General features: G+C 50.5%; 1 protein-coding gene across 1 annotated transcript in view; it reads right to left on the bottom strand.

Annotated features, from left to right (window-relative positions):
- LOC145340548 (ras GTPase-activating-like protein IQGAP1) overlaps window positions 1-14,952 on the bottom strand; it is a gene marked incomplete at its 5' end in the record, with an annotated part of 35,675 nt that extends 20,723 nt beyond the window's left edge. The window contains 10 exons of the mRNA XM_080185021.1: window positions 1,535-1,687; window positions 2,325-2,533; window positions 3,479-3,548; window positions 5,428-5,499; window positions 6,766-6,849; window positions 8,078-8,248; window positions 9,561-9,703; window positions 13,102-13,269; window positions 14,599-14,689; window positions 14,789-14,952. Of these exons, the coding sequence (XP_080041147.1) occupies window positions 1,535-1,687; window positions 2,325-2,533; window positions 3,479-3,548; window positions 5,428-5,499; window positions 6,766-6,849; window positions 8,078-8,248; window positions 9,561-9,703; window positions 13,102-13,269; window positions 14,599-14,689; window positions 14,789-14,952 (1,325 nt within the window). The remainder of the gene's footprint in view (window positions 1-1,534; window positions 1,688-2,324; window positions 2,534-3,478; window positions 3,549-5,427; window positions 5,500-6,765; window positions 6,850-8,077; window positions 8,249-9,560; window positions 9,704-13,101; window positions 13,270-14,598; window positions 14,690-14,788) is intronic.
- Between the last annotated feature and the right edge of the window lie 216 nt (window positions 14,953-15,168).

Below are 15,168 nucleotides of genomic sequence, written 5' to 3'. Positions count from 1 at the left end.
GAAATGGTTGAGAGAACTTCAAGTTCTTAGGCGTCCAGATCCTCCCCATGCCAACTCTCAAAACTTTTTACTGATGCACCATAGAAAGCATTCTTTCTGGTTGTATCACAGCTTGTTCTGGGCTCCAGCTCTGACCAAAACCACAAGAAACTACAAAATTTTGTGAACGTAGCCCAATCCCATCACACAAACCAGCCTCCCATCCACTGACTCTGTCTACACTTCCCGCTGCCTCGGGGAAAAGCAGCCGGCATAATCAAGGACCCCCCCACACACTCCGGACATTCTCTCTTCCACCTTCTTCCGTCGGGGAGAAAGATACAAAAGTCTGAGGTCCCGTACCGACCGACTCAAGAACAGCTTCTTCCCTGCTGCTGTCAGACTTTTGAATGGACCTACCTCACATTAAGTTGATCTTCCTCTTCACCCTAGCCATGACCGTAACACTACATTCTGCACCCTCTCCTTTCCTTCTTTATGAATGGTATGCTTTGTATGTATTGTGCACAAGAAACAATACTTTTCACTGTCTCCCAATACATGTGACAATAATAAATCAAATCTAACATCAGTCAGAGATCTGGTAATCTCTTCAAGGGGTAGTGATGGCCTAGTGGTATTATTGCTGGATCGTTAATCCAGAAACTCAGCAAACGCTCTGGGGACCTGGGTTCAAATCCCGCCACAGCAGATGGTGAAATTTGAATTCAATTTTAAAAATCTGGGATTAAGAATCTACTGATGGCCCGTTGTGGGAAAAACCCATCTGGTTCCCTTTAGGGAAGGAAATCCGCCGTCCTTACCCCGGTCTGGCCTACACGTGACTCCAGAGCCACAGCAATGTGGTTGACTCTCAACTGCCCCTCCAAGGGCAACTAGGGATGGGTAATAAATGCTGGCCCAGCCAGCGCCGCCCATGTCCCAGAAACTAATAAAGAAAAGAATCTGACTCCAAGTCAACTGACAGATAGAGTCAGAGGTTTGCAGCATGGAAACAGGCCCTTCACCCAACTTGTCCATGCTGCCCCTTTTTTTCAAACCCCTAAGCTAATCACAATTGCCCGCATTTGCCCCATATCCCTCTACACCCATCTTACCCGTGTAACTGTCTAAATACTTTTTAAAAGACAAAATTGTACCTGCCTCTACTACTACCTCTGGCAGCTCGTTCCAGACACTCACCACCCTCTGGGTGAAAAAATTGCCCCTCTGGACCCTCTCCCCTTAAACCTGTGCCCTCTAGTTTTAGACTCCCCTACCTTTGGGAAAAGATATTGACTATCTAGATGATCTGTGCCCCTCATTATTTTATAGACCTCTATAAGATCACCCCTCGGCCTCCTACGCTCCAGAGAAAAAAGTCCCAGTCTATCCAGCCTCTCCTTATAACTCAATCCATCAAGTCCCGGTAGCATCCTAGTAAATATTTTCTGCGGTCTTTCTATAATAGGGTGACCAGAACTGTACACAATATTCCAAGTGTGGCCTTACCAACGTCACAGAAGGAGACATTGTCGCGGCCGAACCCGGTTACCTGCAGGAGGTAGAAGAGATGTTGGTATGCCTCGAGCTTCTCGCGTTTCTCTCTGCTGAGAGCCTTTAACCCCTTCTGCTTGTCGATCCCCATCAGGTCCGACAGCTGCCCTTTGTTCTTCTTGGTGAGCTTCTTGCAGTGGGAAACGACCTCCTACGAAACAGAAGCAACATCACCTGGGTTCTTCACAGAGACACATCACTGTGGCACTTGCCCAGTGAAGTCACTCTCCGCTGGTGCGCCAACGAGGAAGCAGTGAATCACAGCAGCAATACCTCTGACCGAAAGCCCACTCTCGTGGGGCGAGAGAATGTGGGACGCGCTCCCGCAGAGAGAGTGGGGGGTAGAATGTGGGACGCGCTCCCGCAGAGAGAGTGGGGGGGGCGGAGGGGAGAATGTGGGACTCGCTCCTGCAGGGAGAGTTGGCGGGGGGGGGGGGGGAGAATGTGGGACTCGCTCCGGCAGAGGGAGTTGGGGTGGGAGAACGTGGGACTTGCTCCCATGAGTTGTGTTTAAGGCGAAATGCATGAGATACATTGAGGGGAGGGAAGCTGGATAAATGAGGGAGAAAGGATGAGAAGGATACGTTGAGGGGGTGAGATAAAGAGCGAGGAAGCTTGTGCAGAGCAGAAACACCAGCACAGAGCAGAGTGGCCGAATGCCTCTCTCAATGCTGTTCATTCTTGCCCATTCAAGACTGCACAACCCCCTTGAAACGTACAAATTGGGATGCATAGTCCCACAGCAGGAGGAGTTTAAACTGCCACCTACCTGCCAGGTAAAGCCTCACCTGCAGGGTAATCCTGTTCTTCACCAGCAGCCCGATCTTGATGTCCATGGTGTTGAGGTCCTGCTCCAGGTGCCGGTTGGAACGGATGTGCTGTACCACCTCTTCCCGCAGTCGCATCAGCTCCCACTCCTCACGGAAGTCATGGTCGCTGCGTTCCAGGAGATGTGCAAACTTCCGCACCACGCTCAGCGGGGGGTTCTTGGCTCGGACTGAGGGGCACACGGTTTTTAAAAAGGTTAACGGCACGGGGAGTGCTTCAAGCACAGGCGTTCGATTGAATGGCACGGGGCAAAGGCAGGAACGGTTTTGTACACAGCAAGATCCACAATCAGCACTGGACACAGGAGAACGGTGGGCCGGGACAGCGAGGAAAATAGGGTTGTTTCCAGCCTGGTTGCGGGGTCTCCAGTGCCCAATCACCAGGGTACGGAGGGCAAGGTCCTAGGTTTAGTGTCTCACCTGAAGCACTTGGCAGCACGTTAAGAGTGGTGCGTTAGGTCACCTACCCGATTCCACATCCTGCTGCTTACAGGCGAGTGCTTTACCAATCCTGCAGAGTGGAAAATATTTCGGGTACACGTAGACAGAGTCAATGGATGGGAGGCTGGTTTGTGACTTGGGATTCGGCTACATTCACGATCCTTTGTAGTTTCTTGCAGCCTTGGGCAGAGCAAGAGCCCATACCAAGCTGTGATACAGCTTGATGGTTAGATGGATTGGCCACGCTAAATTGCTCCTTAGTGTCCAAAAATGTGTAGGTTAGGGTGGATTGGTCATGCTAAATTGCTCCTTAGTGTCCAAAAATGTGCGGGTTAGGTGGATTGGCCGTGCTAAATTGTCCCTTAGTGTCCAAAGACGTGCAGGTTGGGGAATTAGTGGGGTAAATATGCAGGGGGTGGGAATGGGCAAAAGTTGGTGCAGACTCCATAGGCTGAATGGGCTCCTCCTGTACTGTCGGGACTCTGTCATGCCAGCTGTGAGAGCTCTGGCAGAAATTGGAAGTGAGACTGAATTCGGAAAGCAGCTTTTGCAGTTGGAACCTCTATTGGAGGCTGCCCCTCAGCTGGCAATGGTTACTGAGAGGAAACCATCGCAGACCCCAAAAGAACCGCGGGGTGATCGACACAGCATGGCTGTGTTTAAATATTACTTACCCAGCAGTTTGTAGTCCCCTCTGGCCTTGTTTGCCCTGACGAACGCCTGGATCTTTACCACTGCAGCAATCTGCAGGAATGCAAGAAAATAGCTCGTTAGGCTGTGCGGAGAACCACATCACTAGGACTTGTGTCTAGTGGACATCTGTTAGTCACCCGATTCAGAGTGGATCAACTCCCTGATGGGAGGCTGGTGAATAATTGAGATTGCACACATTACATTCTGGTACAAGAACTAAGACAGGGCAGCATAACAACGCCAACAAAAATATTCTGTGGTTAGCGGATAAGGAAAGGGTAACTGAGTATATATCAAAGATTATTTGAAATGTATTTATTTGTTACCTTGGCTTACATTAACACCAAAATGAATTTACTCCTAGTCGCCACATTCCGGCGCCTGTTCGGGTACATTGAGGAAGAATTTAGCACAGCCAACGCATCTAACCAACACATCTTGGGACAATTTAGCATGGCCAATCCCCCTAACCTACACACCTTTGGACACTAAGAGGCAATTTAGCATGGCCAATCCACCCTAACCTACACATCTTTGGACACTAAGGGGCAATTTAGCAAGGCCAATCCACCCTAACCTACACATCTTTGGACACTAAGGGACAATTTAGCATGGCTAATCCACCTAACCAGCACATCTTTGGACACCAAGGGGCAATTTAGCATGGCCAATCCACCTAACCAGCACATCTTTCAGACTGTGGGAGGAAATCCACCCAGACATGATCCCTGGCGCTGTGAGGCAGCAGTGCTAACCACCGTGCTGCACAGGTATCAGCTCTCTTGCGAATCATTGATTTTTATAGAAGATAGGAGAATTCACTTTATTACAGGTGAGGTCTACCTGATTGGTGAGAGAAACACAATTACATAAGAACGTAAGAAATAGGAGCAGAAGTAGGCCATCTAGCCCCTCGAGCCTGCCCCACCATTCAGTAAGATCATGGCTGATCTGAAGTGGATCAATTCCACTTTCCTGCCTGCTCCCCTTAATTCCCTTATCGATCAGAAATCTATCTACCCGTGACTTAAACATATTCAGCGAGGTAGCCTCCACCACTTCAACGGGCAGAGAATTCCAGAGATTCACCACCCTCTGAGAGAAGAAGTTCCTCCTTAACTCTGTTCTAAACCGCACCCTTATTTTGAGGCTGTCTCCTCTAGTTCTGGTTTCCTTTCCAAGTGGGAAGAATCTCTTTACCTCTACCCTATCTAGCCCCTTCATTATCTTATATGTTTCTACAAGGTCACCCCGCCTCAGCCTTCTAAACTCCAACGAATACAGACCCAATCTATTTAATCTCTCCTCATAAGCTAACCCCCTCATCTCCTGTATCAACCTGGTGAACCTTCTCTGTACTCCCTCCAAGGCCAATATACCCTTTTGCAAATAATTTCGCAATTGTTCAGTTATATCCCTGTGTTATTCATTTGTGGGACATGGGTGTCGCTGGCTGGGCCAGCATTTATTGCCCGTTCCCCCAGTTGCCCCTTGAGAAGGTGGTGGTGAGCTGCAGGGCGATGATCTGGGGACCCGGGTTCAAATCCTGCAACACCAGAGATGGTTAGAGAGATAGTGAGGCAGTTAACAAAGAGGTTGATCTTAAGGAATGTCCTAAAGACGGGGCAGCGAGATTTAAGAGAAGGAATTCCAGAGTTTAGAACCGCAAGCAGCTGAAGGCAGGGGACGTCAGCAGTGCAGGGGTTCAAATCCGCACCCTCAGAGTGAAGGCAATTTAAATAAGGATACACAGATCCAAGAGAGGAGGGTAATCAGGGCCTGAAGGAAAAAAATGAAGGAAGGTTTCATCAGAATGGCTGTGGTCAAGCTTTCCGTTGACATCTCTTTCCGTTTCTCCAGCGGGTTAAAAGCTGCCAGGTTCCTGTAAGCAGGGACACCGCTAACACGGGCATTATTCCATCGAGCTTACGTTGTTCTTGAAGTGCCGCAGCCTGGCCCTGTACCTCCTCTGTGCCTGCCACATTCGCACCCAGGACTGGATCTGGAACGTCAAACAGGAAAAGGCACGTCAAACGCAACGGCAGTGACTTGAGAAAGCAACGCCCAGGACCAGCCTAGGGGCAGCTCGACAAACTCTCCGGGGTAAATACGTTCACACCAGCTAATCATCCAAAATAGGGAGAACACCCTGCTCTCCACCGCTAGAATGGTGACAGCAAGCGAGGCCATTCAGCCCATTATTCCCATACCATCCCCTCTGCAAGATTGATTCATAGCATCCCCATAGTGTAGGAGGACATTCAGCCCCTCGAACCTGTACCAATACTCTGAAAGAGCCTCTTATCTAAGCCCACCCCCCACTGCCCACATAACCCCACGCATTTACACCCTGACTGTAACACTACATTCTGCACTCTCTCCTTTCCTTCTCTATGAATGGTATGCTTTGTCCGTATAGCGTGCAAGAAACAATACTTTTCACTGTCTCCCAATACATGTGACAATAATAAATCAAATCTATGTACTCTATGAATGGTATGCTTTGTCTGTATAGTGTAAGAAGCAATACTTTCCACTGTATCTCAATACACGAGACAACAATAAATCAAATCTATTTACTCTATGAATGGTATGCTTTGACTGTATAGCACAAGAAACAATACTTCTCACTGTATCCCAATACATGTGAGAATAATAAATCAAATCAAACCCCATCCTTCCTAAAAAATGGTGCCCAGAACAGAACACAATACTCTAAAGTTTACTCATTAGTCTCACAAGTGGGCTGACATTAACAGTGCAATGAAGTTATTGTGAAAATTCCATAGTCGCCACACCCCGGCGGCTGTTTGGGTACACTGAGGGAGAATATAGCACGGCCAATGTACCTAACCAGCACGTCTTTAGAGACTAAGTTAATCTTTATCCGCACCCTAGGTGCGACTGTAACACTACGTTCTGTACCCTCTCCTTCCCTTCTCCTCTATGTACTCTATGAACGGTGTGCCTCGTCTGTATAGCGCACAAGGAACGATACTTTTCACTGTATCCCAATACATGTGACAATAATAAATCAAATCAAAGTGCAGAGCAGGAGCGAGATCCCACTTCCAAACTCTGTTCTCCCCCGCGACCCATCAACACCTACCGGATCCGAACCTCGCCTGCGGGGCTCAACTGGATGGGACCGGCCAGCCAGCCACTGAAGGAGCTTTAAATATTTAGAGGTGTTCTTTACGGCAGCCCCCTGCTCCCCAATTATAATTAGTTAATATTGCACGCAATGGGGAGGCCAAAGCCACGGTACCTTAATTACAGCATCCGTGTTGTCTCGAAAGTGAAGGAGTCTCTGCTGATAATCTCTCCGCTGTCTGCAGCCTCTCCAACGTGACTGAAACGTGAAAGATAGCTGAACATCATTTCCCTCAGAGTTACCATCCATCGCAAGAGTACAATTTCTTTAACACGGTTCAACTTTGGAATTAAAATCGAGCAGCAAGAGGAAGGAGCTAAATATACTTTTAAATAATTATTCCTTGAAGGCTAACGCAGTAGCGAGGGAGTGTTTATTACCTATGAATTGCAGGAACATTTGACACACGGATGCACAGCCACTGCAGGAATGCACCGTGTCTGAAGGCACAGGCCATTACCACAAGTGGTCGCATCTTTGAACTGAATGCAACAAGAATACTCCCGTACTTTGCTCCAGGATGCTTACAGGGTGAAAGGAGGTGAACACCCAACATCCTGGGGCTGGGGGTTACCATTGAGCAGAAACTGAACTGGACCACACACACGTGTAAATACTGTGGCTAGCAGAGCAGGTCAAACGTGGAATAGAGTACAAGAGCAGGGAGGTTACGTTGGAGTTCTACAAAGCGTTGGTTAGGCTACAGTTTGAGCACTTGTGTAGTTCTGGTCACCTCACTAATAGCAAGGCTTTTTTTTTTATATATTGGTCTCACAAGTAGGCTGACATTAACACTGAAATGAAATTACTGTGAAAATCCCCTAGTCGCCACACTCTGGCACCTGTTCGGATACACTGAGGGAGAATTTAGCATGAGCAATCCACCCTAACCTACATATCTTTGGACACTAAGGGGCAATTTAGCATGGCCAATCCACCGTAACCAGCACATCTTTGGACACTAAGGGGCAATTTAGCATGGCCAATCCACCCTAACCTACATATCTTTGGACACTAAGGGGCAATTTAGCATGGCCAATCCACCTAACCAGCACATCTTTGGACACGAAGGGGCAATTAATGATTAATTGCTTAAACCTCCTAACCCGCACATCTTTTGGACTGTGGGAGGAAACCCACGCAGACACGGGGAGAATGTGCGGACTCCACACAGACAGTGACCCGAGCCGGGAATCGAACCCAGGTCCCTGGCGCCGTGAGGCAGTGGTGCTAACCTCCGTGCTGCCCCACAAAGGCTTTCAACTGGTTGCCCGCGTGGGGATGGGTTGGATTTTTACATTTATTTCCATTGAATCCCTTTGGCGCGTATCTGACCCACGGTTACCCACTGCGGTCAACTTACCAGGCAGAAATCGGCACTCTAATCTGGTGGGATGGGGGCAAGGAAAAGCAGGCGCGCCCGTACCTGGATCTTGACGATGGCTGGCAGCTGTTTCTGGAGGAAGTGTTTGCGAGCGCTCAGGTCTGCGCGGACAAGGTAGCCCCTCATGTGGGCCTGGAGCCGCGTGATCATCCTCTCGTTGCTCCTCCACAGCTGCTCTCGATTATAAATGGCTGTTACTCCAGTCACGGTGGCCTGGAGGCGAGGCGAGGGTGAGTAGAAGGGGGGTTGGGAGGAAGTAGGAGGAGGAGGGGTGGGAGTAGGAGGAGGAGAATAAATATATCAATGGTCAGTGTTTGCGTGATACACATAAATCGCTGGTCGCCCCAACACTCCTGATCCCACTGCCACTAAGAGGCCCCCCCACCCGAGAGCTGTCTGCACCCAGAGGAACAGCGAGAGTCCGCCGAGTCCCCGATTCTATTCCACGTGGTTGATCCATATCCCCGATCCATCTATCCCAGATCCCTTTACCCAGCCAACACTCACCCACGTGGAATTGTTAATTGGGGATTGAATATAAAAGTAGGGAGGTCTTGCTGCAGCTGTATAGGGTATTGGTGAGGCCGCAACTGGAGTACTGTGTGCATTTTTGGGCGCCGCACCTGCGCAAAGATATTTTGGCCTTGGAGGGAGTGCAGAGGAGGTTTACTAGGCTGATACCGGAGTTGAGGGGGTTGAGCTATGAGGAGAGGCTGAATAAACTGGGCTTGTACTCGTTAGAGTTTAGAAGAATGAGAGGAGATCTCATTGAGACGTATAAGATGATGAATGGGATGGATAGGATAGAGGTGGAAAGACTCTTCCCGCTCAAAAAAGACAATAGGACTAGGGGGCACAGCCTCAAGATAAAAGGGGGGCGGTTTAGAACGGAGTTGAGGAGGAACTTCTTCACTCAAAGGGTGGTGAATCTCTGGAATTCTCTGCCCGTTGAAGTGGTGGAGGCTGCCTCGCTAAATATTTTTAAGACGCGGGTTGATGGGTTTTTGATAGGAGAGGGGATTGAGGGTTATGGGGAGAGGGCGGGAAAGTGGAACTGAACAGCGACAGATCAGCCATGATCTTGTTGAATGGCGGGGCAGGCTCGAAGGGCTGGATGGCCTACTCCTGCTCCTATTTCTTATGTTCTTATGTTAATTGGGCGCCAGTCTCCACGGGAGTTCCAGACTTTCGCATCACCCTACAACAGCCTGACTCAAATTTTAAGCCCTGTCCCTTTGTTCTGGAGCCCTGCCCTCCACCCTCCCGTTGGAATCAGCTCTGGGATTGGTCAGGTGAAGCTGTGTTGTTCCCCCCGCGCCCCCCCCCAACCCCCGCCGCCCCGCTCCTCCCCAGTTCCCACCTCCCTCTGAAAATATTCTGATCCATCTCTTAGCTCCGAGAGTAGATGGTCTCAACATCGAACTCCGGCAGCCATCGATTTCCAACCCACACCCCTCACGTTTAGCCGTTCTGGTCAAACCTCCGGCAGCCGAGTGGCACAGGGCGAGGGTCAGCGACGCCGTACCTGGATCTCATCCCTGCCGAGCTGCGTTGAACTCTGAACGAAACCCTTGGGGCGCTCCCAGCTTCCCTCCAGCGTGTGCAGGTTGAAGTAGTACGCCGAGCCATCCTTCAGCTTGTGTTTCACCCAGCTGCTCCGGTTGTCCCCTGGAGAATGGGAGCAGTAACAAGAAGCGGTTCGCCTTCCTGACGCGAGAGCATTGAATCTCTACAGTGCAGGGGGCCGTCCGGCCCATCGAGTCAGCACCGATTCTTACCCAGCTTTACCTCACAACCCCACTCATGGTGGCTAGCAGCTCTGCCTCACAGCGCCAGGCTCGGGTCACTGTCTGTGTGGAATTTGCCCGTTCTCTCCGTGGGTTTCCTCTGGAAGCTCCGGTTTCCCTTCACAGTCCAAAGATGTGCTGGTGAGGGGGACCGGACATGCTAAATTCACCCTATTGTGTGGGGGATTAGCAGGGTAAATGTGAGAGGTTATGGGAACAGGGTGGGTTTGTGATCGGTACAGACTTGATGGGCTGAACGGCCTGTTTCTGTACTGTAGAGATTCTATGATTAGAATCTCTCTAACCTCTATATCTCAGGACACTAAGGGACAATTTAGCACGGCCAATCCACCCTAACCTACACATCTTTGGACACTAAGGGGCAATTTAGCATGGCCAATCCACCCTAACCTACACATCTTTGGACACTAAGGGACAATTTAGCATGGCCAATCCACCTAACCTGCACATCTTTGGAGTGTGGAAGGAAACCCACGCTGACATGGGGAGAACTGGCACAGTGGTTAGCATTACTGCCTCACAGCACCAGGGACTCAGGTTCGATTCCCGTCTTGGGTCACTGTCCGTACAGAGTCTGCACGTTCTCTCAGTGGGTTTACTCTGGGGTGCTCCGGTTTCCTTCCACAATCCAAAGATGTGCTGGTTAGGTGCCTTGGCCGTGCTAAATTGGCCCTTGGTGTTAGGAGGATTAGCAGGGTAAGCGCATGGGGGTTATGGGGATAAGGCCAGGCTGGGATTGTGGTCGATGCAGACACGATGAGCCGAATGGCCTTTATCTGCACTGTACAACTCTACGAACGAGCAAACTCCACACAGTCACCCGAGGCTGGAATTGAATTCAGGTCCCTGGCGCTGAGAGGCAGCAGCGTTAACCACCGTGCCACTAGATGTTAGAATCTTGCAGCGCGGGAGGTGGCCATTTGGGCCATCATGCCTTGGTAGCTCTTTGAAGAGAGCGATTTAGTTAGTCTCGTCTCCCCCGCCCCCTCCGCTCTTTCTGTGGACTTGCGTGGTTGCGATTGCCCCCAAGATCCGAGGACGGATCAGAAGGTAACTAACGTAATTCGCGATCCAACAAAGGAGGGAGGAAGAAACCGGGGATCAGTAAGCCTGACTTCAGGCATCAGACAAAACGCTGGGAGTCTATCATTAGGGAAGTATTAACGACGCACGTGGAAAATCACTGCGCGATCAGACAAAATCAGCATTGTTTTACCAAAGAGAAATGGCGGTTGACGAATCGCTTTTTGGGGAAAGCGACACGCAGGGTAGGCGAAGGGGAGACGGTGACTGACTGGTAATTTCACAGGGCTGGCGATCCGGAGGTCCCAGGCTCAAGCTCTGGAGTCGCAGGTTCAAATCCCACCACGGCAACCGGTGAGATTTAAGTTCAATTTATGGCTCTGGGATTGAAAGTAATGTGACCTTGACAATCCGGTTCACCAATGTTCCTCACTACAGGAAGGATGTGGAAGCTATAGAGAGGGTGCAGAGGAGATTTACAAGGATGTTGCCTGGATTGGGAGGCATGCCTTACGAGGATAGGTTGAGGGAGCTCGGTCTTTTCTCCCTGGAGAGACGAAAGATGAGAGGTGACCTGATAGAGGTGTATAAGATGTTGAGAGGTATAGATAGGGTGGATTCTCACAGGCTTTTCCCCAGGGCTGAAGTGGTCGCTACAAGAGGACATAGGTTTAAGGTGCTGGGGAGTAGGTACAGAGGAAACATCAGGGGTGAGTTTTTCACTCAGAGGGTGGTGGGTGAGTGGAATCGGCTGCCGTCAGTGGTGGTAGAGGCGAACTCTTTGGGGTCTTTTAAGAGACTTCTGGATGAGTACATGGGATTTAATGGGATTGAGGGTTATAGATAGGCCTGGAAGGTAGGGGTATGATTGGCGCAACTTGTGGGCCGAAGGGCCTGTTTGTGCTGTAGTGTTCTATGTCCCTTCTGGGGAAGGAAATCTGCCGTCCTTTGCCCAGTCCGGCCTACATGGTGGTGGCACAGTGGGGTTAGCACTGCCGCTTCACAACACCAGTGACCTGGGTTCGATTCCCGGCTTGGGTCACTATCTGTGCAGAGTCTGCACATTCTCCCCGTGTCTGCGAGGGTTTCCTCTGGGTGCTCCAGTTTCCTCCCACAGTCCGAAAGACGTGCTGGTTAGGGTGGATTCAGCCACGCTAAATTCTCCCTCAGTGTAACCCGAACAAGTGCCAGAGTGTGGCGACTAGGGGATTTTCACAGTAACTTCATTACAGTGTTAATGCAAGCCCACTTGTGACACTAATAAATAAAACTAGCTTAAACTTAACATATGCCCCTCTGAAATAAAGGGCAGTTAGGGATGGGCAGTAAATGCTGGCCCTGCAAGTGGTGCTCACTTGTACTGAGTTGGGAAATCATGTTGCAACTATATCAGACCTTGGTTAGGCCACATTTGGAATATTTGTTCTGGTCCCACACTACCAGAAGGACGTGGAAGCTTTGGAGAGTGTGTAAAGAAGGTTCACCAGGATGTTGCCTGGTCTCAAGGGCTATGAGGAGAGGTTGAATAAACTGGGATTGTTTTCACTGGAAAGACTGTTTGCTGTTTACTAGGGGGCATAACTCTAAGGTTGACGGTGGGAGATATAGGAGGGATGTCTGAGGTAGATTCTTTACTCAGAGTGGTTGGGGTGTGGAATAGACTGCCTGCTGTGATAGTGGAGTCGAACACTTTAGGAACTTTCAAGCGGTTATCAGATATGGAGCACACCAGAATGATAGGGAGTGGGATAGCTTGATCTTGGGTTCAGATATAGCTTGGCACAACATCGAGGGCCGAAGGGCCTGTACTGTTCTATGTTCTAAGACAGAGGCTGAGGGAGATCTGGTCTACAAAATGATGAGAGGCAGAGACAGAGGGGACAGTCAGAGGCTTTTTCCCCAGGGTGGAAGTGTCAATGACAAGGGACAGGTTCAAGGTGAGAGGGGGGGGGGGAAGTTAAAGGGAGATGTGCAGGGGAGGTTTTTCACGCTGAGAGTGGTGGGTGCCTGGAACGCACTGCCAGGAGAGGTGGTGGAAGCAAGGCACATTAGCAACGTTTAAGAGGCATCTGGATGGGCACACAAATAGGGAGGGAATAGAGGGATACAGGCCGCACCATGATTGGCACAGGCTTGGCGGTCCAAAGGCCTGTTCCTGCGTTGCACTTGTCGTTGCTCTTTGCTCAAGTCCCGTAACCTGAACAACATCCCTTCACCTCTGAGGCAGTAGCTTACCTGTCTCCACTTTAACTCGCATCAAGGTGGCCAGCTCAGACTGGTAGACAGAGGCACATTCTGGAATGACACCGCACAGAGCCACGCCTGGTGAGCGTAGAACACGCAGCGTTTGGGATGCCACACCCTCCTTGATTGCCTGGTTGATGGCTGCTATCCCCAAGGACACTGAGAACAAAACCGGAGATGGATTACAGTCTGTCTGTAAAGTGAGCTGTCACTCACGACTACAAGTTGAAGCAGTCATGTTTTCTCTGCTCTCTCTCTCTCTCACGTAGAAGGGTTGAGAGCTTCAAGTTTTTAGGTGTCCAGAGCACCAACAACCTGTCCTGGTTTCCCCCCCCCACACCAACACTATAATTAAGAAAACCCCACCAACGCCTCTACTTTCTCAGAAGACTAAGGAAATTTGGCATGTCCGCTACGACTCTCACCAACTTTTACAGATACCCCTTAGAAAGCATTCTTTCTGGCTGTATCACAGCTTGGTCTGGGCTCCTGCTCTGCCCAAGACCGCAAGGAACTACAAAAGGGTGGTGAACGTAGCCCCAATCCCATCACGCAAACCAGCCTCCCATCCACTGACTCCGTCTACACTTCCCGCTGCCTCAGGAAAAGCAGCCAGCATAATCAAGGACCCCCCATACACCCCGGACATTCTCTCTTCCACCTTCTTCTGTCAGGAAAAAGATACAAAAGCCTGAGGTCACGCACCAACTGACTCAAGAACAGCTTCTTCCCTGCTGCTGTCAGACTTTTGAATGGACCTACCTTGCATTAAGTTGGTCTTTCTCTACACCCTCACTGTGACTGTAACACTACATTCTGCACCCTCTCCTTTCCTTCTCTATGAATGGTGGGACAACACAATGGCACAGTGGGTTGGCACTGCTGCCTCACAGCGCCAGGGACCCGGGTTCAATTCCTGGCTCGGGTCATTGACTGTACGGAGTCCGCACTTCCCACCCCACCCCTGTGCATACATTGGTTTCTTTAGGGTGCTCCGGATTCCTCCCACAGTCCAAAAGACATGCTGGTTAGTTGGATTAGCTGTACTAAACTGTCCCTTAGTGTCCAAAGATTTGGTGGATCTGACATGCTAAATTGCCCCTTAGCGTCCAAAGATGCGCAGGTTAGGTGGATCGGACATGCTAAATTGCCCCTTAGCATCCAAAGATGTGTAGGTTAGGTGGATTGGCCATGCTAAATTGCCCCTTAGTGTCCAAAGATGTGCAGGTTAGGGTGGATTGGCCATGCTAAATTGCCCCTTAGTGTCCAAAGATGTGCAGGTTAGGGTGGATTGGCCGTGCTAAATTGTCCCGCTGAAGGGATTCAATGAGTACTGGGGACGTTGACCTGGATTCCAGTCAAGGTTAAACCCAGAACCCTCTGACTCCAGAGATGGGAATGCCACCACCAAGCCATGGCAGAGACCTTAAGAACACACCGACAGGCCTGAGCTTCCGCTCGCACGTATCCCTGAACAGAACGACTCACTTTTCCTGGCGTTCTGACAATCCTGGTTGGACGCGTGGATCCCGTCCTGAATCTCGTCAAACCAGAGGACTGCTGCCTCATCCCGTGTGACCTGTGGGGGAGGGGGGGACGGGAAACAGAAGAGTCAGCCCAGTCTGGGGAGTGGGGGGGGGGGGGGGGGGGGCTTCCACCCACCCATCCGCCACCGTACCTTTGCTTTGTGCCGCTTGGCTGCTGCCAGTACGTCGTGGTAACGCCGGGCGGCCAGGAAGTCCAGGTCAGCCAGGTCGGCGGAGGGCATGAGGAGAGCCGCTATCGTCCTCTCGGGGTCGCTGCGGTCCAAGGCTTCATTTATCAAACCGATCGCGAGGATTTCTGCAGAGACAGCACACAAACCGTAAACACACTGCGGGGGGGGGGGGAGAAGAGCCGGCTGCAGCAGGGGTCGAGATAGTCCTTCCACTAAAGACAGGGGGAGTCAAAAACCACGGGTCATCGATAGGAGGTAGTCACCGATAAAATACATCAGAGAATTCAGGAGAAACTTCTCTATCCAGGGTTGGGGGAGAAAGGCGGGGGGGGGAGAACACA

Source organism: Carcharhinus amblyrhynchos, unplaced genomic scaffold (genome assembly GCF_965287045.1).
Source record: "Carcharhinus amblyrhynchos unplaced genomic scaffold, sCarAmb.v2.hapA chromosome_1133, whole genome shotgun sequence".
Taxonomy (NCBI): domain Eukaryota; kingdom Metazoa; phylum Chordata; class Chondrichthyes; order Carcharhiniformes; family Carcharhinidae; genus Carcharhinus; species Carcharhinus amblyrhynchos.
This window is presented reverse-complemented; position numbering and strand designations above follow the sequence as displayed.